Source organism: Schistocerca piceifrons, chromosome 5, assembly GCF_021461385.2.
Source record: "Schistocerca piceifrons isolate TAMUIC-IGC-003096 chromosome 5, iqSchPice1.1, whole genome shotgun sequence".
NCBI lineage: Eukaryota > Metazoa > Arthropoda > Insecta > Orthoptera > Acrididae > Schistocerca > Schistocerca piceifrons.
The window spans coordinates 154,590,480-154,613,259 of record NC_060142.1 but is presented as its reverse complement, the minus strand read 5'-3'; the positions used below and the strand labels follow the sequence as shown (position 1 = coordinate 154,613,259).

The following is a 22,780-nucleotide window of genomic DNA, read 5'->3' as shown; positions in this document are numbered from 1 at the left end:
GATACCCTCTCACCTTGAATTTTAATCCCGGTCCTGGACATTTATTTTATTTCCTTCATCGCTTCCTCGATGTGCACATTGAACAGTTTGGGCAAAACCTCATCCCTATCTTACAGCCTTTTTAATCCCAGCACTTTGTTCTTGGTCGTCCTATTATTCCCTCTTGGCTCTTCTACGTATTGTAAAGGGCGAGTCAAAAGTCCTTGGACACCTTCATAAGTTGGAAGATTAAAGGGTTCAAATGGTTCAAATGGCTCTGAGCACTATGGGACTTAACATCTTAGGTCATCAGTCCCCTAGAACTTAGAACTACTTAAACCTAACTAACCTAAGGACATCACACAACACCCAGCCATCACGAGGCAGAGAAAATCCCTGACCCCGCCGGGAATCGAACCCGGGAACCCGGGGCGTGGGAAGCGAGAACGCTACCGCACGACCACGAGATGCGGGCGAAGATTAAAGGGAAAATTGAAATGTGATTATGGGAACATAGGTTTGACGTGGGGCAGCAACTTTAGGAGTGAATGTCATTCATGACAGTCATCTTGAAATCCGCCATTTTGGATTGAAGTCACTTTTTTTTCAATGGGAAAGGGGAGTGTGTGACATCAAATAACACTCGCTTGAGCTCTGGAGTCGAGTGGTGTAATTTGTTATTTTTTATCTTGTACAGTTTAGAAGTTATTAATGTTCAGAGTTACATTGATACCGACTCATGTCTCTCTTGGTGTGCGTGAATGGTTGGAGAAACAACTGCCAGGGAAGTGGATTGGTCGCCGTGGTCCCGTGGAGTGGCCGCCCAGATCCACTGACTTAACGCCCCTTGATTTTTATCTATGGGGACATCTTAAGCAGATAGTGTGTGGTGAGAGCATCCGTGATTTGAGACACCTGCAGGAACGCATACAACACGCCAGTGATCAAATTGCAGGAGGCACACTCCTCCGTGTGCAGTCAGAGTGGCTGCAGCGACTACAGTTGTGCACTGCACGGGATGCACAACACGTAGAACATGTGTTGTAGCAGTCGGTATGGAGGTAATTTCCCAACTTTGAACATTAATAACCTCTAAACTGTACAAGATAGACAAAAACAAATTACACCACTAAATTCCAGAGCTCAAGCGAATGTTATTTGATGTGTCATACACTACCCTTCCCATTTAAAAAAATGAATCCAAAATAGCGGATTTCAAGATGGCGGCCATGAATGACGTTCACTCCAAAAGTCGCGGCCCCACATCAAACTTATGTTTCCATCATCACATATCAATTTTCCCTTTAATCTTCCAACTTATGAAGGTGTCGAAGGACTTTTGACTCGCCCTGTATATTACCCGTCTCTCCCTATAGCTTATCCCTATTTTTTTCAGAATTTCGAACACTTGCATCGTTTTACATTGTCGAAAGCATTCTTCCTGGTCGAAAAATCCTAAGAAAGTGCCTTGATTTACCTTTAGTCTTGCTTCCGTTATCAACCGCAACATCATAATTGCCCCTCTGGTGTGATCGTCATCTAACTCGTCAATTTTCTTTTACCTTCCCTTCTTCTGGATATTATTCTTATCAGCTGCTTGGATATATGAGCTGTTAAGCTGATTGTGCGATAATTCTCGCACTTATCGGCTCTTGCAGTCTTCGGAATTGTGTGGATATTTTTCCGAAAATCGGATGGTATGTCGCCAGACTCGTGCATTCCACACACCAACGCGAATGGTCGTTTTGTTGCTATTTCTTCTAATGATTTTAGAAATTCTGATGCAGCGTTATCGATTCCTTCTGCGTTATTTGATTTTGAGTCTTCCAAAGCTCTTTCAAATTCTGATTCTAATACTGGATCTCGTATTTCTTCTACTTCTATACTACTTCTACCACCACCACCACCACCACCACCACCACCACCTCAGGCAAGTCTTCCACCGCATAGGGGCTTTCAATGTACTCTTTCCATCTATCCGACCTCCTCTGCATTTAACAATGGAATTCCCGTTGCACTCTATGTTACCACCCTTGCTTTTAATTTCACCTAAGGTTATTTCGACTTTTCTATATGCTGTGTCAGTCCTTCCAACAATCATTTATTTTCGATTTCTTCACTTTTTCATGCAACCATTTCGTCTTAACTTCCCTGCACTTCCTATTTATTTCACCCCTCACTGAGTTACTTATCAATTTCTAAATTTCCCTGAACATTTTTGTACTTCGTTTTTTTTTCATCGATCAACTGAAGTATTTCTTCTGTTACCCATGGTTCCTTGGCAGTTACCTTCTTTGTACGTGTGTGTTTCTTACCAACTTATGTGATTGCCCTTGTTAGATATGTCCATTTCTTTTCAACTGTACTGCCTACCGAGCTATTCCTTATTGCTGTATCTATAGTCTCAGAGAATTTCAAGCGTATTTTCTCATTCCTTGGTACTTCTGTATCCCACTTCTTTGCGCATTGATTCTTCCTGACTAACCTCTTGAACTTAAGCGCACTCTTTCTCACCACTACATTGTGATCTGAGTATGTATCTGCTACCAAATACGCCTTACAACCCAGTGTCTGATTTCGAAATTTCTGTCTTACCATGATATCTATCTGAAACCTTCCCGTTTCATCCGGCCTTTGTCAAATGTACCTCCTACACTTGAGATTTTTGAACAGAGTACTCGTATTACTAGCTGAAATTTGTCACAGAACTCAATTAGTCTTTCTCCTGTCTCATTCCTTGTCCCAAGCCAATGTTCTCCTGTAAGAATTTCTTCTACTCCATCCCCTCCAACTGCATTCCAGTCCTCCATGACAGATTTTAATGTCCCTTTACGTACTCTATTACCCTTTCAATATCTTCATGACGTTTATCTCTTCATCCTCAGCTTGCGACATCGGCCTGTATACCTGAACTATCGTTCTCGCTGTTGGTTTGCTGTCTATTCTGATAAGAACAACCGTGTAACAACCGTTAACAGTAACACACACACACTCTGCACTGCCTTGATCAGAAAGGTTTCAGTATCTCTCCCCAGTTGAGAACGTTGGGAATTATGGGAAGGGCACTTAACCAGTTCGAGATTTAGACGATCTAACGCGCCATCTGGACAGAATTGTACACGATATCCCTCAGGACGTCGTCTAACATCTTTCAGTCAATGACAAACCGAATAACTGCTCGCATGAGGGCCAGAAATAACTTTCTCAAATTGTGAAGCTCTTTCTCTGGAATCAGTCATCCTATTTTTCTGAAATCGCAATGGTTTGTTTATCTGTACTTTTAGATCATAGCTACCGATTCCCGTTCCGTTCGGTTAATTCCTTCGTGTTTAGTCTTTTTTGCTGTCTCAGAAGGTACTTACCAGCCGTGCATTGTCGATACATAAGGACCATACCGTAATTATAAACTCCCTAACCGATGAAAACTGATACTTGAACTCGGAACCTTTTCCATTCGTGGGTAGTTCCTCGTACGACTTAGCTATTCAGACACGACCAACTACCCGCCATTACAGCTTTACTTTCGCCAGTACCTCATCTCCTGCCTTCCAAACTTCATAGAAGCTCTCCGCCATAATATCCGTACTAGGACTCCTGGAAGAAAGGATATTGGGGAGACATGGCCTACCCTAGCCTAAGGGATTGTTTCAATATAGAATTTTAATTTTACAGTAAGTCCTAAATCAGTGCACACACTACTACAGAGAAAAAATTCAGTCTAGAATCGTGATTAGGTCAGATAAGTCATAGTTCTTCCTGAAATCAGGAGTATTCAGTCTTCCGTCTGACAAATGTAGAAAGAAAGCTGAAGATGTAAACGTTCCATTATCGATTAGTTCTACGCAACCACCAATATTAACCTTTATGTTATATAATTAGTAGCAACCATTCCTTTTAACAAGATAGAACCCCAAGGACTTCCTAATCAGTTCTTTTCTGTTATGTACACATTCCTTCGACACTTTAGAGAGGACAATACTCTCTTCTTGGACTGCTTATTCACCATGATCGGGATTTCGGCTTATAGTGTCACTATAATCTGATAGCTTATTACGAATTGCTACAATGAACCTTTTTAATATAGACAAGGAATATTTACAGACAGATGACATGAGAACGGTTCCCTCGTAAAAGGAAAGATGTACTGACGCACTTCACAGTGAGTTATCACTTGAGAATGGCATAATAGGCCGAAATTACGATCTTGGTGGATAAATACATTAAATATCTGTCCAGACAGAAAATTTTGCCGTTTCTGAAACTTTAACAGTTCGGAACATATCAAACACTGTGGTAATCAGCCACTTCTTTCTGAAATGGAATGTTTTAATTCTGACAGTTTTTCGATATAATTTGTTACCGTTCTTACTTCGCAGGAGTTGCAAGCCCATCACGAAAAGAAAACACAAGGTTTCTGACTGACAAGAATACAGATCTCTGAAAGGAAAAAGGTTAATAAAACACATGCAGTTTACTTCTTTCAGTGTATAATGTATTTGCCTTATTGTGGGTTTCAGGAATGAAGTGTTATTCGAACACCGTCTTGTTTTTCAACAAGTGCGGTACGAAATAAACGAAAAATCTCACGTGCTGAATTTAGAACTACGTTCAGTTCCATTCCGGAGCCAAAGTATCTGCTCTGCTAATTGCCAAAGCTCAATTATGAACGCCTCATAAAAGCTGAAGTCAGTGCTTTGATTAAGTTATTGCTCACTTCCACATCCTTTTAGTTTATCGAAACTCTTACATATGTATCCTTAGCAGTTCTACAGTTCTTTGAGACAAAAACTGACATACTGTCTTCAGAGAAATTGTTAGAAAAAAAATCTTGCTTAGGAGTTTGGTAGAGGGTTCATCGAACAATTTTCAGAGTGTTTCTCTACCATTCCCCTCTCCCAGAGAATACGGGAAAATTCGCAGCTAATCTTTTCGTACAAGATCTTATTTACTTTACACTGAGATGACAAAGGCTAATGGATAGCTATATGCACACAGAGATGGCGGTAGTACCGCGTACACAAGGTATAAAAGGGCAGAGCATTGGCGGAGCCATCGTTTGTATTCAGGTGGTCCGCGTGAAAACGTTTCCGACGTCGTTATGGACGCAAGACGAGAATCAACATACTTTGAATGCAGAACGGTAGTTGGAGTTAGACACGTGGGACGTTCTGTTTCGGAAATCGTTACGGAATTCAATATTCCGAGATCCACAGTGTGGAGATTGTGCCATGAATACCAAATTTCAGGCATTACCTCTCACCACCGACAATGCAGTAGCCGACGGCCTTCATTTCAGGACCGAGACCAGCGGCCTTTGCGTAGTGTTGTCAGTGCTAATAGACAAGCAACACTGCACAGAAATCAATGTGGGACGTACGACGAACGTATCTGTTAGGACAGAGCTGCGAAATTTGGCGTTAATGGGCTCTGGTAGCAGACGACCGACGTGAGTGCCTTGCTAACAGCACGACATTGCCTGTAGCTTCTCTCCTGCGCTCGTGGCTATATCGCTTGGGTCCTAGACAGTAGTAAAACTGTGACCTGGGCAGATGAGACCAGATTTTAGTTTGTAAGAGCTGATGGCAGGCTTCGCGTGCTGGCGAAGATCACACAATGGCATGGATCCAAGTCGTCAACAAGGCACTGTGCAAGCTGATGGTGGCTCCATAATGGTGTGAGCTGTGTTTACATGGAGTGGACCGAGTCCTCTGGTCCAACTGAATCGATCATCGACTGGAAATGGTTATGTTCGGCTACTTGGAGACCGTTTGCAGCCATTCATGGACTTCATGTTTCCAAACGAAGATGCAGTTTTTATGGATGAAAATGCGACATGTAACCAGGTCCCGTTTGTTCGCAATGTATTTGAAGAGCATTGTGGACAGTTCGAGAAAATGATTTCACCACCCTGATCGCTCGACATGAATCCCATCGAACATTCATTGGACATAACCGAAAGGTCAGTTCGTGCACGAAATCCTCGACCGGCAACACTTCCGCAATTATGGACGGCTATAGAGGCAGCTTGGCTCAATATATCTACAGGGGCCGTCCAACGACTTGTTGGGCCCATGCCACGTCGAGTTTCTGCACTACACCGTGCGAAAGGAAGTCAGACACGACATCAGGAGGTATCCCATGACTTTTGTGAACTCAGTGTATTACTATGGTGATTTTTCTCTAGGCAGAGCAAAGTCAAGAAAGTATTTTCGCATTCGGAAGAAAAAATTAGTGACCAAAAATTTATAAAAAGATCGCGCCACAACGAGAAACGCCTTTGTTTCAATGATTACCGCGCCCATTCGCGTCTCATATCCGCGACACTCTTGCATTATTCGCGATAATACGAAACGAGCTACCCTTCATTGAAGGTTTGCGATGTCCTCCGTCACCACTTTCTGTTAAGGATACCATACGGAGCACAATACTCCAGAGGAGGACGGACAAGTGTCATGTAGACAGTCTAGTTACAAGATTTGTTGCATCTTCGAAGTTTTCTGCCAGTAAAATGCAGTCTCAGTTTCGCCTTCCCCCACAACACTTTCTATATGCTCATTCCAATTGAAGTTGTTCATAATTTTAATCCCTACGTATTTAGTTGAACTGACTTTTTAAAAAGGTATTTGCTTAATCTGGTAACCGAAATTTAGCGGATTCCTTTTAGTACTCATGTTGGTGACTTCTCACTTTTTATTGTTTAGTATCAATGCCACTTTTCATACCATACACAATACAGGGTGTATCAAAAAATCATACGATTCCTTAAAAAATCAGCTATTATGTTACTTGAGATACGTGCACGAAGAGCCTATTGTTTGGAAGAGCAAACTCTCGAGTTTTACATGGTTCTCGCTAGGCTTGCAGCAGTTTGCGCAACTTCAGTTCTAGTAAAAATATTATCGGGACAACAGAAAGCGTTGTGCGAGTCAGTAATAACTGTTCAGCGTGACTTTCGTACTAGGTATGGTGTGGATCCTCCTACGGCACAGAGCATTAGACGATCGTATAAACAATTCCGAGAAACAGGTTGTCCGTGTAAAGGCAAATCGCCGGGTCGTCCCCGAGTGTCCGACACAGACGTCGAATGCATTCGCCACAGTTTCACAAGGAGTCCGCATAAATCAGTTCGCCACGCACATCGACAGCTCAACATGCCCGCGATGTCTCTCTGGCACGTGTTGCGTCGACATTTACGCGTGAATCCATACACAATTCAGCTACTGCAAGCTCTACGTAAAGGTCACAAACAACAAAGAGTGGAGTTCTTTAATTTCGTTCTTGGCAAGGTGGAGGATGACTTTTCTTCCACGCTTTGTGTTTAGTGACGGGGCAACATTCCATTTAAATGGAAAGGTGAACCGTCACAAAGTGATAATATGGGGTACGGAACAACTACATGAAGTCGTACAACATGAGAGGGGACTCTCCAAAATTTAATGTTTTTGTGCAGCTTCACGGGAAAAGGTGTATGGTCCATTTTTCTTTGCCGAGAACACTGTTACAGGGAGCACATATCTCGATATGCTTGAGAACTTTCTTTTTCACACTGTTGGAGACTGATTCGAACGACTTCATTTACTAACAGGATGGGGCACCGCCACCCTGGCATCTGGAAGTGAGGGAATTTTTAAATCAAAGGATTACTGAACGATGGATGGGTCACTCTGGACCAAATGATTCAGCCATACATTACTGACCTCCAGGGTCACCAGACCTGACTGTATGTGATTTCTTTTGGGGTTTATGAAAGACTGTTCATGTGCCTCAGTTACCAACAATGAATGAACTGAGACATTGCATAACAGCAGCTGTGGAAGTTGTAACTCAAGACATGCTCACTGGAGTGTGGAAACAATTTGAATACCTCATTGACGTATGCCGTGGGTGTCAACGGGGGCATGTTGAACACCTATGAAAAGCTATTAAAAAAAAGCTGTTTGAGTTTCCCGTTCGTCAAAAAAATTCATTGTATATTTTTATCAGAGGTCCCGTAACCCTTACGGAACGCCAGATATCACTTCACTTAGCTCTACTCTGTCACCTTACGCCAGTTATTACAGTCTGTGACTTTTTTGACAGCGTATCACGAATTCAGTCGCGCAATTGCGCCGATTTTCCACCCAACTTGTTTAGAAACCACTTATGAGAAACGGTGTCAAATTGCTTCTGGAAATGTATAAATATGATATCCGTTTGAGATCCTGTTTCGATAGCAGTTATCACTCCGTCACTCCGTGTAAATAAAGAGCCATTTGTGTTTCGCAAGAGGGGTAGTTTCTGAATCCGTGGTGGTTGTGTGTCAAAGCTTCTTTTTGTGTGTTACATGATGTTAGAACACAGTATTTGTTCAAAAATCCTACTTGAAACTAACCGCTACATTTCACTGTCAATGTGTAATAATTTCTCCGAATGCATGGTTTACTTTTGTGTTACGATTATTATCTATTAACTTTTGATTGTCCGTTTTTTATAAATAGTGAAGTAGGCACAGTCGTCGTCCTGCTTTTCCTCGTATGGGCCGATATACAAGAAGTTCGTGTGTAAGATTGTAATTTGATTTAAGATGAAATTATGATTCACTTCAGATTAAAAATGCTATTTTCTCATAATATTGTGTTTAATTCCATTCACTACCAGTTTTTAAACTGTTTGGTGTACTGTTCAGCCTGGTGAATATATTAGAAGTGCTCGGTTTGGTGACGCTACTATCGCGCCTCACCAGTGCGCTATGTATCGTTTATCATCATCATCATCATCATCATCATCATCTTGAACGTCAGCGCCCATGGAGTGTAAACGTGTGATGTGGGATAGTGAACCATCAGCTCACAGCACTGATTTTCATAGACGATACACTGAACGCACGCTAGTATCGCAGCATCGTAACAGACCAACTTTCACGGATGTTAGAAGACATTCCCTTGCAGACTAGGAGGAACCTGTGGTACGAACACCATGAATGCTCAGACCACGGCGCACAAAGTACTACAGAATGTCTTTACGAATTGTCCCCAAATTGCTGGACTGGACGCGGAGGACCTCTACCTTTGCCAGTCCTTTCCTCGGATCTGACGCCTGTAGACCTTTTTCTGCGGGGAAATCAACACGCTGTTTAGAAGTTCATACGAACTACATCCGATGACGCACAACGACGTATTACTGCAGTCTGCTCGGGCATCTCCGCTGAAATGGTGGCGTGCGTGCAGCAATGCTTCTATACCTGACTGGAGGCCTGTATTGCCGCTGCCGTTTTTCATTTTGAACACAGCCTGTGATGGTCAATTATCTTGTTACTGCTCAGAATCCACATAAGCAGTCTAGGCAGTTGCGTCGTTCTTTAGTGTGTGCTACCACGGGTATTGTGCAAGAGTCTGCGTGAGAACTTTTCGGTATACGATATCCCGTAAATAACTCTCACTATAATCCTGCAACAACCACCACTGACATTTTAATTTACCCTGCGTTTAGTTATATAAAGTCAATAGGCATTGTTCTATTTCAAAAGTGTGTGTCTGCAAAAAATTATACCTTCTAAGAACTATTAACAATTGTCTGTTGTCTAACAGTGGGAGCCCGTGACTACCAGTCCGTTGTGTGAAAACTGCGCATCAATAGCACAGTTTCAGGTGATTCACCTTGTATACCCTACAAAGGGCTCTCTCTCTGCGAGGATCTACAGAACTCAATAGTAATTTGTCATCGAATCTATGGCACTCCCAATACCAAGAAAAACCGCCTACTAAGGACAATTTTGGCTTACGAAAGACAGGAATCTGCACCATCCCTGGCGAACGTACTATATTAGACACTTTACGAACAACCAGAGAAGTTTAAGTTCAGCGCGCCGAACTCTAACGCTACACTAGTCCTGGACACCCGAGCAGTTCTGAAGCAGATGAAACCCATCTGCAATACACGCAATCCACGGAAAGTAATGCTGAGGAAGACGCCCAGGTTCTCGGACTCTGTCAAAGGATATTATCGAAATTGAGCTGCGTGTAAACCTGATGAATAAAGTACGGTGAAAACGAAGTCAGCAAGGTAAGGGACCCCCTGCTGAAATGGCTGAATGACAAACCGGCATCTGCAAGCAGTGAAGAGGGTATGCGACTGAAATTTATGATTGCACTTCCTCGGCACATCCTTTAGTGACGCGCGAAAGGCCGGCGGGGGGGGGGGGGGGGGCCGAGTGCGCGAAAGGGCGGGGAAGTATGGCAAAGGGCGGGGAAGTATGGCAAAGGGCGGGGAAGTATGGCAAAGGGCGGGGAAGTATGGCAAAGGGCGGGGAAGTATGGCAAAGGGCGGGGAAGTATGGCAAAGGGCGGGGAAGTATGGCAAAGGGCGGGGAAGTATGGCAAAGGGCGGGGAAGTATGGCAAAGGGCGGGGAAGTATGGCAAAGGGCGGGGAAGTATGGCAAAGGGCGGGGAAGTATGGCAAAGGGCGGGGAAGTATGGCAAAGGGCGGGGAAGTATGGGAAAGGGCGGGGAAGTATGGGAAAGGGCGGGGAAGTATGGGAAAGGGCGGGGAAGTATGGGAAAGGGCGGGGAAGTATGGGAAAGGGCGGGGAAGTATGGGAAAGGGCGGGGAAGTATGGGAAAGGGCGGGGAAGTATGGGAAAGGGCGGGGAAGTATGGGAAAGGGCGGGGAAGTATGGGAAAGGGCGGGGAAGTATGGGAAAGGGCGGGGAAGTATGGGAAAGGGCGGGGAAGTATGGGAAAGGGCGGGGAAGTATGGGAAAGGGGAAAGGGAAAACAATTAATAATGTCAGCTACATTGGGTCTTTATGTGGAATCAGCAGCGACAAGTGAAAATATGTAACAGGCCAGGATTCAAACCTTGGATCTCCTGCTTACTCAGTAGTTGTGTTAAGGAATGCACCACCTGGATACAGTTTTTATCGCGATTGCACGAATATCTCTGTACACTACCCGGCTGATCTCCACTTTCACGTAACGACACCCATCTGCAGTCCTGCCCATGTCCTCCACGCTCGCTGCTTTTAGATTCCTGCTGGAGGTCAAACGTAAATGTGCATCGGCACTGAAGGCTGTGATTAATTGGCCTTCGAAGCAAATCAATTACATGAAAATTTTACAGTACTTTGATTCACATCTTGAATGGAAATAAAAGAGTTCATCAAAAATATGTGATTACATAATACTCCCGCAGTTCAGCAGTGCTGCAGGCATGGCGCAACTCAAATCTATCAGTGGCAGTGTGTACGTAGTTTTGAAACTGCGAGGCAGATTAAAACTGTGAGCCATATAGGAACTCGAACCGACTCAGTTGTAATATGACAGAAAGTAACAAAACTTAGGAAACAATCCGCAAGCTGCTTTCTTCCAGTTGCATTAACTCAGTAACGTGTACACAATGGCTTCTGTTGTTGAAAAACAACAGAGATACTGCAAGAATGAATCTGCATAGGTATGTAGTGCATCGTGTCTGGATAGCTCATGAGAAGACAATGCGGCAATCTTTCTTTTTTTTAATGGTTCGTAAAGTTCTGAACTCAAATGCCAATCAACCAAAGTCATTAAATGCAGCTCTCAAAAGTTATCGAGAAAATCTTTTTCTTCTTCTTCTCCCGACTTTGTTTGGCTTTGTGCTAGAATGACGCCTATAAGGAGGGCAGTCCAAGTTTGATTCGCAGCTGGAGCAAATTTTTAAATAAATGTGCATGTCCCATGCGTATGTTATTCGAAAATTCGTAAGGGTAAAAAAATGACATTTTCAGTTTAAATAACTTTTTACAAAAATAAACCGTTACTTAAGAATTTATATTTGCAACAAAAATTGGGTTTTTGTGTGAGATATGTAATTGGAAATAACACGCTGTCCTTTTTTCACAAAAATGACAAATGTGTATTAATTAGTATATACCTGATGGAATTATGTTTAAACGACGTCGGTGTTCGAACTGAATGGAAAAAATTGTCCAAGTGCTAGCACACGCACACACACGATTTTTGCCTGTTTTCGATGTAGATACCGAAAGACATCGGTACTGGGAAGTCCAAGGCTGGATCAGAACCTCTACAGTAGTTCCTGAGACTAGCCAGGACCCAGAAGAGCAAGGGAGCAGGAGACTTCAGTTTATTTATGTACGTAGTGAAGATTTATTAAAACATTTTTGTTCGCTTACTAAAACACGTCTAATACTTACATTTTATGTTTGCATGCAGTAATGTTTATCTATTATACAGTTGACGGATGAGGAATGCACTGTATGTTCTAAGAGCAGAAAGATATATTTGTGGGATATAACTGAAATTTAACAATTTTCAGATTTTTTTTACTTTATTTGTACAGTGAAACCTTGCTTCATGCTAAATTTTATGATCCTGCTTCAACAGAAAGTATACTATAGGTTTTGGTTAATCAGTTTGTGTCAAAATATGTGACAACTGGATGAATCTTATGACTGAACTGACTTAGAAGCTCAAATGTTTTACACGGCCAAGGAATAACAGAATGTAGAATGTGACAAGTTTGAACTTTATACGTCTCGTTAGACACACACACTCAAGGCCTCTGCCCTTACAGGTTGAGGCCCGGAACCCTAAAATAACGAGAAGGTAATGACCGACAGTGAGACTAACCAGCGATCTAGTGATTACCAGTCTCGAGCGCTAATATTTTTCTTTTTTTCTTTTTTTATATCTTTAGATATTTCACGGAAATGCTCGTAGAACGTGCATTTCCATTTAAAACTTGCGTAGGCCAGGAACCGAATCCAGGACTCCCACGCAGCTTGTCGAAAATATTCGACGTTACTTTAGGGTCGGATTTCTCTAAAATTTGAGAGCTGCAGCGGAGTGCTTCTAGCGACTGATATTTGAGTTCCGAACTTCACGTACAATAAATATTAAAATTTATTAAATCCGACTGCCATGTGGTTCTCTTCTCAATTAGATCATCGACCGCGAAAATACGGTACTGGATTCGAGTTCCGGCCTGCAACAGGGACGTAAGGAAGTATCTATCAGGACGGTTTTCGAAGAAGACATTGTAAATATGCATCCAACACTGCTCCAGTAATGTGAAGTTAATCAGTTTCCTCGTTACGTCTGATGACTGTATCGTATAAAATATTACTTAAAACAGTGTCCAGAATCCTTGAATTCTTGGAAGTTCATGAAAATCAACGTGAATTCCGCGGAACAGTTTGCTGTAAAGGAACTTACGTTTATTTCTTAGCCTATTGTTCTGCGTACCTTGATGGAATGTGATGGACTTCGACGCATTTTTTCAGATAAGGTGCAGTGCAGCTCGTACAAGAAGAGACCTGGAAAGAAACAGATTTTGGAGTAAATATATTTGTAGAGCGCCTTCAGATTCAATGAACCACTTATTTGTTTTTTTCTTTAAATTAATTCTGTCTATTCTTTCTAGTTATTTTACACTTTAGTTCTTTCAGCTTTGAATCTATACAACAACTGAAGCTTCCTGCATTTCTCGCGATAGATTTTAGTTGTACCATCCCAAAACCCGAACGATAGTTACACGAATATAACTTGTTACAACGTGAATTATCACTTCATAACAGTTTTCTGCTGTGTTGCCGTGTCCCCTAACGTTTGTCATTTCTGATCAGTCATGCAATTATAAAGAGATATTGGAAAATGTGGATTTCTGTGCTGAGAGTAGATACTGTGACTTTTACAACTTGTATCAAGATCAAAACATGTTGTTGGCCTTAGCACTTATGTTTACATGAATTTCTTTTTTCTGCATGAGAACCCACCCCCAAAATTTGTTCAAATATTGCACAGCGAGTCCCAGCATGACCCCAAGTGTATACGCTTCGTATTTTTCCGTATTAGTACATCATCTACTATACAAGATTCAGACAGTTCTTTACTGCGCGATTTTCTTATTTTCCTATACTACACACTTTCACTGAATTTGGCTGGGTCATTGGAAATGGAGAACTCTTTTCTTATATTTCAAAAGTAGGAAAGGATACCAGAGCTTCAAAGTTCAACTGTGAAGGAATCTGACAAGGAATCTACCGTGACATTTCAAAAGCAACCATTCTGCATTTCTCTGGAGTGGGTTAGACAACTGCGAGAAACATAAAACTGGGCGGTCCGAGAGCAATGTAGGCCACACTCCATCCAAATTTCAGTCCAGCACCTTAGTTTTGTGCTACCTCGGTGTTTGCCTGTAAGTGGAATGCATAAACTTAGACGTGACACCCAGTATCAACGAACGTTCACTCGGAAAGTGATTGTTTAAAACTCACAGGTTTAGCGGGACGTAATGCAGAAGGAATGACGTCGTCACGTCCGTGGTAGGCTCACCTCCTCGACTTGGTAAACGTCTGAACATCAGTAGCTTACTAGACTCATTATCAAACCAACGGTTTCTAATTGAAGTAAAATTGTACGGAGTATCAAACGTTGAGGATACCTTAATGCGGAGGCCGCAGCATATTCTGTTGGATGGAAAGTCAAACACATATGAAGGACGTTCAATAAGTAAGGAAACATTCTTTTTGAAAGCAGGTTGGTTTTATTAAGTATTAGAATACACTGTATTATTCTCCACTTTTTTGGCTAAAAGAACCCTGTTTTTCAACAATCTCCATTCAATGCGACGTCCTCACGCCACACTACTGGGAGAACCTGTATGCCAGCATGGTACCTCACTGGCTGACAACTCCCCCCCTCCCTACATCTACATACATACTCCGCAATCCATCATACGGTGCGTGGCGGAGGGTACCTCGTACCACAACTAACATCATAATCTCCATGTTCCACTCCCAAACAGAAGGAGGGAAAAATGACTGCCTATATGCCTCTGTACGAGCCCTAATCTCTCTTATCTTTGTGATCTATCCGCGAAATGTAAGTTGGCGGCAGTAAAATTGTACTGCAGTCAGCCTCAAATGCTGGTTCTCTAAATTTCCTCAGTAGCGATTCACGAAAAGAACGCCTCCTTTCCTCTAGAGACTCCCACCCGAGTTCCTGAAGCATTTCCGTAACACTCGCGTGATGATCAAACCTACCAGTAACAAATCTAGCAGCCCGCCTCTGAATTGCTTCTATGTCCTCCCTCAATCCGACCTGATAGGGATCCCAAACGCTCGAGCAGTACTCAAGAATAGGTCGTATCTGTGTCAAGCGCTACACTACTAATGGAGTATTCAAACATTATGGGATTCTTTTTCCTATTCATCTGCATTAATTTACATTTATCTGTATTTAGAGTTAGCTGCCATTCTTTACACCAATCACAAATCCTGTCCAACTCATCTTGTATCCTCCTACAGTCACTCAACGACAATACCTTCTCGTTCACCACAGCATCATCAGCAAATAGCCGCACATTGCTATCCACCCTATCCAAAAGATCATTTATGTAGATAGAAAACAACAGCGGATCCACCACACTTCCCTGGGGCACTCCAGCACTCCAGATGATACACTCACCTCCGATGAACACTCACCATCGAGGACAACGTACTGGGTTCTATTACTTAAGAAGTCTTCGAGCCACTCACATATTTGGGAACCAATCCCATATGGTCGTACCTTAGTTAGGAGTCTGCAGTGGGGCACCGAGTCAAACGCTTTCCGGAAGTCAAGGAATATGGCAACCGTCGGATACCCTTCATCCATGGTTCGCAAGATATCATGTGAAAAAAGGGCGAGTTAAGTTTCGCAGGAGCGATGCTTTCTAAAGCCGTGTCTCTGTCTCAAGGAAATTCATTTTCTTCCCTCTAGCCACGTACTGCTTCCCACCAAGTGCAACCTTCATTGAACCAAACAGAAGGAAGGTGCAAGATCGGGGCTGTAGTGTGGGCGAAGAGGAACAGTCCATTGAAGTTGTGTGAGCTGCTGTCGGGTGTGCAGAATTGTTCGAGACCTCGCACTATCATGAAGTAGTAGTTCGGTTGCAATTTTGTAGAGATGAACACGCTGAATTCGTTTCTTCGATTTCGCGACGATAGCACAGTATACTTCAAAACTGCTATCTGCATCATGAGGGAGGACACCAAACAGAATAAACCCTTCACAGTCCCAAAAGACCACCGCCATGACTACCAGCTGAGCGTGGGGCTTTGAACTTTTTCTAAAGAGGACGTATTATGGCGACACTCCATGGGTTGCTGTTTTGTTATGGTTTGTTTGTTTCATCGCATGCGACGATGTTCCCAATGACTCAGCGCGCTTTTGTTCACAGTCAGTTCTCCGTAGACATTCTGAAAGGCGATGTTACGGTTTTCCGCCAAAAGAAACTGAATGACAGTTCTGTGCTTGGAACGCACCTCCGTTACAGACGCCATTTTGAGGGCTACGTATAGCGTCGGCACCTGTCGGAACTTCATGGAAGTATAGGGGCTGAAGCGGGAATATTTCACAATATTCCACAACAAATTCTGCATTTTTCCAACCTAAATGTGGTGGGAGAAAAAAAAAAAGTGCTGCGATACTTACTGAACGCCCCTCGTAGAAATTACTTAAGGTCTCATGGGCCACGCTACTCATTGATAGACCATTAATAAAAGCGTATTAATGGTCTATCAATATTAACCAGAGTCATTTGTGTATGATTCAGATATAGTATCGCAAAAGCTACAGAAATATCCATTCTGATCCTTATAGGACTTCAAAGCGGTTAGGTACTTTGCTTTATATGCCCTAACTGTACAATTGTGCGATTCACAAAACGCAGAAACATAATATCCTGTCATTACAATGTAAATTATTCCTAGCTGGAGTCAGTCAATTAATACAAATACCCAAGAAATGAAATGGATAGGGATAGGTTAAGTAGTAGGTAAACCATGGGAGCAGGCTGTATATGGGACCTGTAACGGTTATGGGGATTATATCTACGTACATAACCCGCAAGGCACCGCACGGTGCGTGGCTGAGGGTACCACGTACCACTACTACTAGACGTTTCTTTCCTGTTACACTTGCAGACAGAGAGAGGTGAAAGGTCTGTCTGCTTCTGTATGAGCCCTAATTTCTCTAACCTTATCGTCGTGTCTCTTACAAGAAATGTACGTTAGTCGCAGTAGGATCGTTAGGCAGTAGCTTCAAATGCCAGTTCTCTGAATTTTCTCAGTAGAGATTCTCGAAAATCCCTCCAGGGATTCCCGTTTGAGCTCCCGAAGCATTTCCTTAACACCTGCGTGTTTTTCGAAACTACCGGTAACAAATCTAGCAGTACGCTTGCTAATTGATTCGATGTCCTCCTCTAATGCAACTGGGTGCAATCCCAGACACTAACAGTATTCAAGAATAGGTGGCACCAGCGTCCTATGTGTGGTCACGTTTGCAAATGAACCACACTTCCCTAACACTCCCTCAAAGACCTAAAATCGCCCATGCATTTTCCCTAACACAATTCTCACCTGCTCGTTCCCTTTCATATCACTTTGCAGCCTTAAGCCTAGATATTTAAACGACGTGACTGCATCAAGCTGGGCGCTACTAATGCTGATTCAAACATTATGGGTTTGTATTTCCTATTCGTCCGCAGTAACTTACATTTATCCATATTTGGAGCCATCTGCCAGTCATCACATCAAATATAAATTTTGTGTAAGTCATCTTGTACCATCCGACAGTCACTTGCCTTCGACAACTTCGTGCACACCACAGCGTCATCAGAAAACAACCTCAGACTGTTGTCCTACCTGTCTGCAGATGATTTATGTTTAAAGAAAATAGTAGCAGTCCTATCAAACGTGTCTGGGGCATCCCTGACGATATCCTTGTCTCTGACGAACACTTGCCGTTGAGGACAACATATTTGGTTCTATTACTTAAGAAGTCTTCGATCCACTCACATATCTCGAAACCCATTCCGTATGCTCGTACCTTTGTTAACAATCTGAACGTGTACATTGGAGGGCAGCTTGAACAGTCACAGGACTGAAACTTCCTGACATAGTAAAATTTAGGGATGGACCGGGACTCGAATCTGAGATCTTTGTATTTCGTGGACAAGAGCTCTATATAATGAGGTATCCAAGCTTAGTCTGCGACCCGCCCTCACAGCTTCACTGCCGCCATTATCTCAACCCATGTCTCTGCAGTAACCTTTCTTCCAGGAGAGCTAATCCTGCAAGGTATGCAGCAGAACTTCTGTGAAGTTTCGAAGGTAGGAAATGAGGAACAGTTTTAATCTGTCAGGAAATTTCGAGACAGGGCACACTTTGCTGCAGAAAGAAATTTCATTCTGGAAGCATGGGACTGTTTGATCCACGCGCGGCAGAGTTTCTCAGAAATGCTGAAAAACGGTAAAGACTGACGTGAACCAACCAATGAAAGTGTAGTCAGAAAGGCTCAAGGAGCAGTGGTGGGTAAGGAACCTAGTAATATTCCAGGTGCCCCGTATGAGGTGTTCTCTAATGGACTGTGGCGGTGGGACTGATTGCAGCTGGAGAGGTAGGATGAGTGGACTCACCCCTGAGGCGGCAGCGGCCCACCCTGGTGAGCGCCAGCAGCTGCAGCAGCTCCCGGCACAGCGACTCCTTCAGCTCCAGGTCCTCATCGCTCAGCTCTGCAACAACACACATCACCAAGTTACACACAGCCAGCGATTTACAAGTAGGCGCACCTACAGCCTCTCCACAGCTACAGTAACGTGTCTGTTGCGTGTGCCACTCCAGGACTGTTTACCGATCTGCTCGCGCGTGCTGCCCAAGCTCACGCATCAGCGGTGAGCAACCGGGTGGTTCACAACGAGTAGCGGTGTTGGATTGGGAGGAGGGGGGCGGAAACAGGAACAAGGCAACACAGCAACTATTTTCAACGAATCTACTCTACGGCAACTAACTTTGGTTCTGCAGAGATTTAGCTATTTGGTGTGGCTAACTAAAGCATATGATTTACGATGCCACTGCCCGAATTTACTGTATTATTATTAGACCACGCGGCATCAGACTTCCAGAAAGCGGCTCTCACGTGTAATAGATTTGAATAGACACCCTATGGTGATCCAACTACTACATGGAATTTTTGGAATAAATTTATTTTTACGTCTATATTTGATTATTAGTAGCACTGACTATCTCTTTGAAGTAACTGAACAGGGAGCACTTAATTCTGTAAGTTTGATATTGCCTAGCAGGAGGACATTCATTTTAAACAATACCACAGCCTGAAATCGTTTCACAATACATAAACACACATGATAAACACTTTAACTTGTTTTATTTTAATGTAAACTACACAAATTGTAATTACTGAATTTAATGTTATTGAGCTTGCATTGTGCTGAAGTCACAATGTATACTGTGATGACAGCAATTTCCTTGAACGCTTAATTAAAGAAAGATATACATCTGCTTGTCAATATAGTTACTGGAAACACTAATTGAGAATCACATTGCTCGGACAGAACAGAGTAATTTTTGACTATGGCAATGTACTGAAAAGCCACCACATCGAGTTGGATAGTAATTAAGGTGCCACAGTACCTAGAATCTTCCATCCGTTGCATGAAGCGGCGTCTGCTGGCAATTTCGGCGTTAATTCCGACTATTTTCTCTTGTAATATAGCTACGCCGATACTCACGCACCATAACTTTTCACTAATGTTGCAGCACATAGAAATCACTGGATATGGGGTAATAATAAGCTATTTCCTTTAAATAATTGAGTACACTCAGGGAATGCAATTTAAACCACAAAATTATTATTGCCTCCAAACTTTACACACTGTACAGAACTTGGTTTGACCACTACACAAACTGATTCACAGAATATAAATGTACTGGTAATGGCGTCGGTGTAACAACCACTGTTCGTAATACTCTTATAAGATAGCTTCTAGTTCATTGATACCGAAGTGAGCTCACCAATGGACCTCATCAGTTATTGAGATCACAATACGCCATTGGATGCGGCTATTGGTCCCTTCACACCTCCCCGTTGGCACAAGCAACTCGTCGCAATTAACACAGCATTGCACCATGCAGTGCCATGTACCTCAGAGCGGGAAACCGTACTACTTTGCCACTCACAGCCCATCTCCGTCGAAATACAGCGTCTTTCAAGCCCTACTGTCTATTCAGCTTGTAGCCATACGATAAACGAAGTGCATATCTGTTTTCAGCTCACTTCTAAATGGTCTGTTAGCAACGTTACCGTAGCACACACCGGCAGACACTTTTACACCACTTAACACTTGTTCTGCCTCAGAGCTACGCCAACTTACTTCTACCACCAGTATTACGCGCCAACCTGTTCATTGTTCTCATTCTCGGGGTTCACCCCAACCTCGCACCTAAACATTATTTTACATTACGCCAAGTTCTCTATTTACAATTAAACACACCATAGCATTACAATATTATATTAAAGTAATATTACATTTATATTTTTACTACACGTAACAATAGTATTTAGTTTAATTCTTTTGTTATTTCGCTGTCAGAGTGCAGCACAAGCCAGACACTGTCTCCCGCATAGCGTTCTTTAATTTAGCTGCCACCAGGCGGAAGCACTTCCGCTTTGCCTTCGATTCTGGCCCACAGATGGCATAAGCGTCCACTTTCCCTACCGTTGCGCCTTGACTATGCCTGGCATTCACTGGACAGCACGTTGTCACATTACACTCATGAGAAAATGACAAATGAAACATTTCTTTTAATGGCAAAAATGGAGGAGCTAGATGCGGAACGTGACAATTTTTATGACTGGTCCTGCATTGTGGTGAATGTAGTTTTCGGACGAAGTTTATACTGACAACTTGCATTTCATGACTATTTGACTTATGAACCAAACATCAAAACACAGGATGTCAACGAATTTTACTGATTCTGCTTTCATTAAAACATCAGTGTCTACTTCCTGAATACTGCTAATTCCAAAATGAGCTTTTAAGCTGAAGTCTGTTAGTAACCTTTTAAGGGCAGATTTCGCATTCTACACCGAGGAAAAAAAGCAACTCGCTAAATATGTAGGTCCAAACCCAGACAATCGTAGCTGCAGAACTTATGAAGTTGTGGGGAGTTACATTGAGCAATTCTAGAAGATTCATTTTTATTACGAAATTTTTCCCTCCACTCCCTCTCGCACTGCAGCTCGATAAATTCCAGTGAAGTACAAGCTGCCGCACATTATTATCGGAACGGGCAGGCTACTTTACTCTCAAGTGAAGCTGTGCCCAACCCAAGCAAGTTAAAGGAGTGTTGCTTGCCTGTGTCTTTTCGCTGTAGGTTAGAGGTTAGGTTAGCTTCAGAGGTTGATGAGAAATCTTTTTATCTGAGTATCACAAGACGAGGCTCAGTTAACAAATATTCATTTTTGGTCACTGTAGACCAGAAAATTGTCGCTTTTACTCCTCTTTTACTTTTAGACGTTTTGAGGCTTTTCTTTGTTTATTTTAGATATGAATAGTTTTCTCTGCAACTACTTCATCTCTCAACTAGAACTTGGTGTTCTCAATTTGACCCATCATCAGTTCACCTCTGATGCATGTTTTTTGTAGTAAGTGAAACTATCTCTGAAAATCGAGATCCTCTCCACCTAAGAACCTGAACAACACTGTTGTACTGCAATGCCAATTTAAGGTTTTGAAAGTATTTTTTCTGTAACTTTAGTGTGTTTAGCAGAATGTGATCCCAATTATACCAGTATTAATTTTCCAGGATGTGTATGGCAGGCTCGCTTAATGCATTATAAGTGGGCAAAATAGTTCATTCTGAATTCTCCAGATGCATTTTAGGAACTACTAAGTTTGGTTTTTAGTTTTCGTATTATTTTAATCTAAAAAATGTGTCTGAAAGAATAAGCTTTCATTGCACTACTTTGCTTACTACCATAATGCGGCTTTTAGTACCACTAATCTATATTTTTTCCTATTTCGGTCAATGTTTGTCCTAAATTTAGAAAGCCACTATACTGCTAAATGGCCTGAAGTCCCTAGCATACATTCCGAAACACTTTTCAGCCTAAGTACAAAATATTTATAGAATAAGGAAACTCCGTCAAATTTACAAATATGTAATTCGAGGTTCCTGAATAAGAGTTTAGTAACTTTTTCCACAATTTGTAGTGGGAGACGCCTATCGATTGATTTGGGGCTACAACACAAACCTACGAAAAATTTTTTCTCTGCTGGACTTTGACTACTATATATTCCTCAATTTTTAATTTCTGCTCCGTCACCTTTAAGTTTGTGTGTTCATTTTATTGCTCCCACTGCTAACTGAGCTGCAGTAAAACTGCCCAAGGAAAATATACCTGGTTAGTCATGTTGGATTGGCAACGCAACCTGTTAGGTGCAGCAGATTGAACAGTTCCCGTGAAGCTTGCGGAAAGCCAAGTTGGCCTACCTTAACCACTGTGCTTCAGCACAATGTACAGCATGAGCTGTTTTAATGGGTGCGGCGGAGATAGCAGATAGGCTGGAATGAGAGATTGTACACTTCTTATAAATTCTAATTGTAGGTAGGCATCCTGCAGTGACGTAAGTAAGTTCCTGATACTGGTCTGTTGGACCTTTGCGTGGATGTTCCTAACCGGGCCTTACTACCGTTATTCCATCAATTTAAAAAGAGCTAGTCTCAAACACGGCACAATTAAGTATGTACACTTGAGTCTAAGGTAAGGTGAACTCAACAGGGAAAGTAATTGGCCTGTGGATATGAACCAAAGGCCAACAGATACAAATAATGACAGGAAACCATGTTTGGATGTGTGCCGTTCAAATAAAAAAATAAGCTTGAAGATCGGAACACTTTGAAATATCCCGCTTCGCAGTGCTCGTAACTGAAGAGGGGACGTCGTACGTTGGGCCAGACTTCCGAAAATGTGGCCATAAACA

At 42.5% G+C, this 22,780-nt stretch overlaps 1 protein-coding gene across 1 annotated transcript in view; it reads right to left on the bottom strand.

The window, feature by feature from the left end:
• LOC124798821 (SET domain-containing protein SmydA-8-like) overlaps positions 1 to 22,780 on the bottom strand; it is a 207,404-nt gene that overhangs the window by 15,397 nt on the left and 169,227 nt on the right. Inside the window, exons 7-8 of the mRNA XM_047262350.1 lie at positions 18,413 to 18,508; positions 13,198 to 13,268 (exon numbers count right to left, since the gene is read on the bottom strand). Coding sequence (XP_047118306.1) covers positions 13,198 to 13,268; positions 18,413 to 18,508 — 167 coding nt within the window. The remainder of the gene's footprint in view (positions 1 to 13,197; positions 13,269 to 18,412; positions 18,509 to 22,780) is intronic.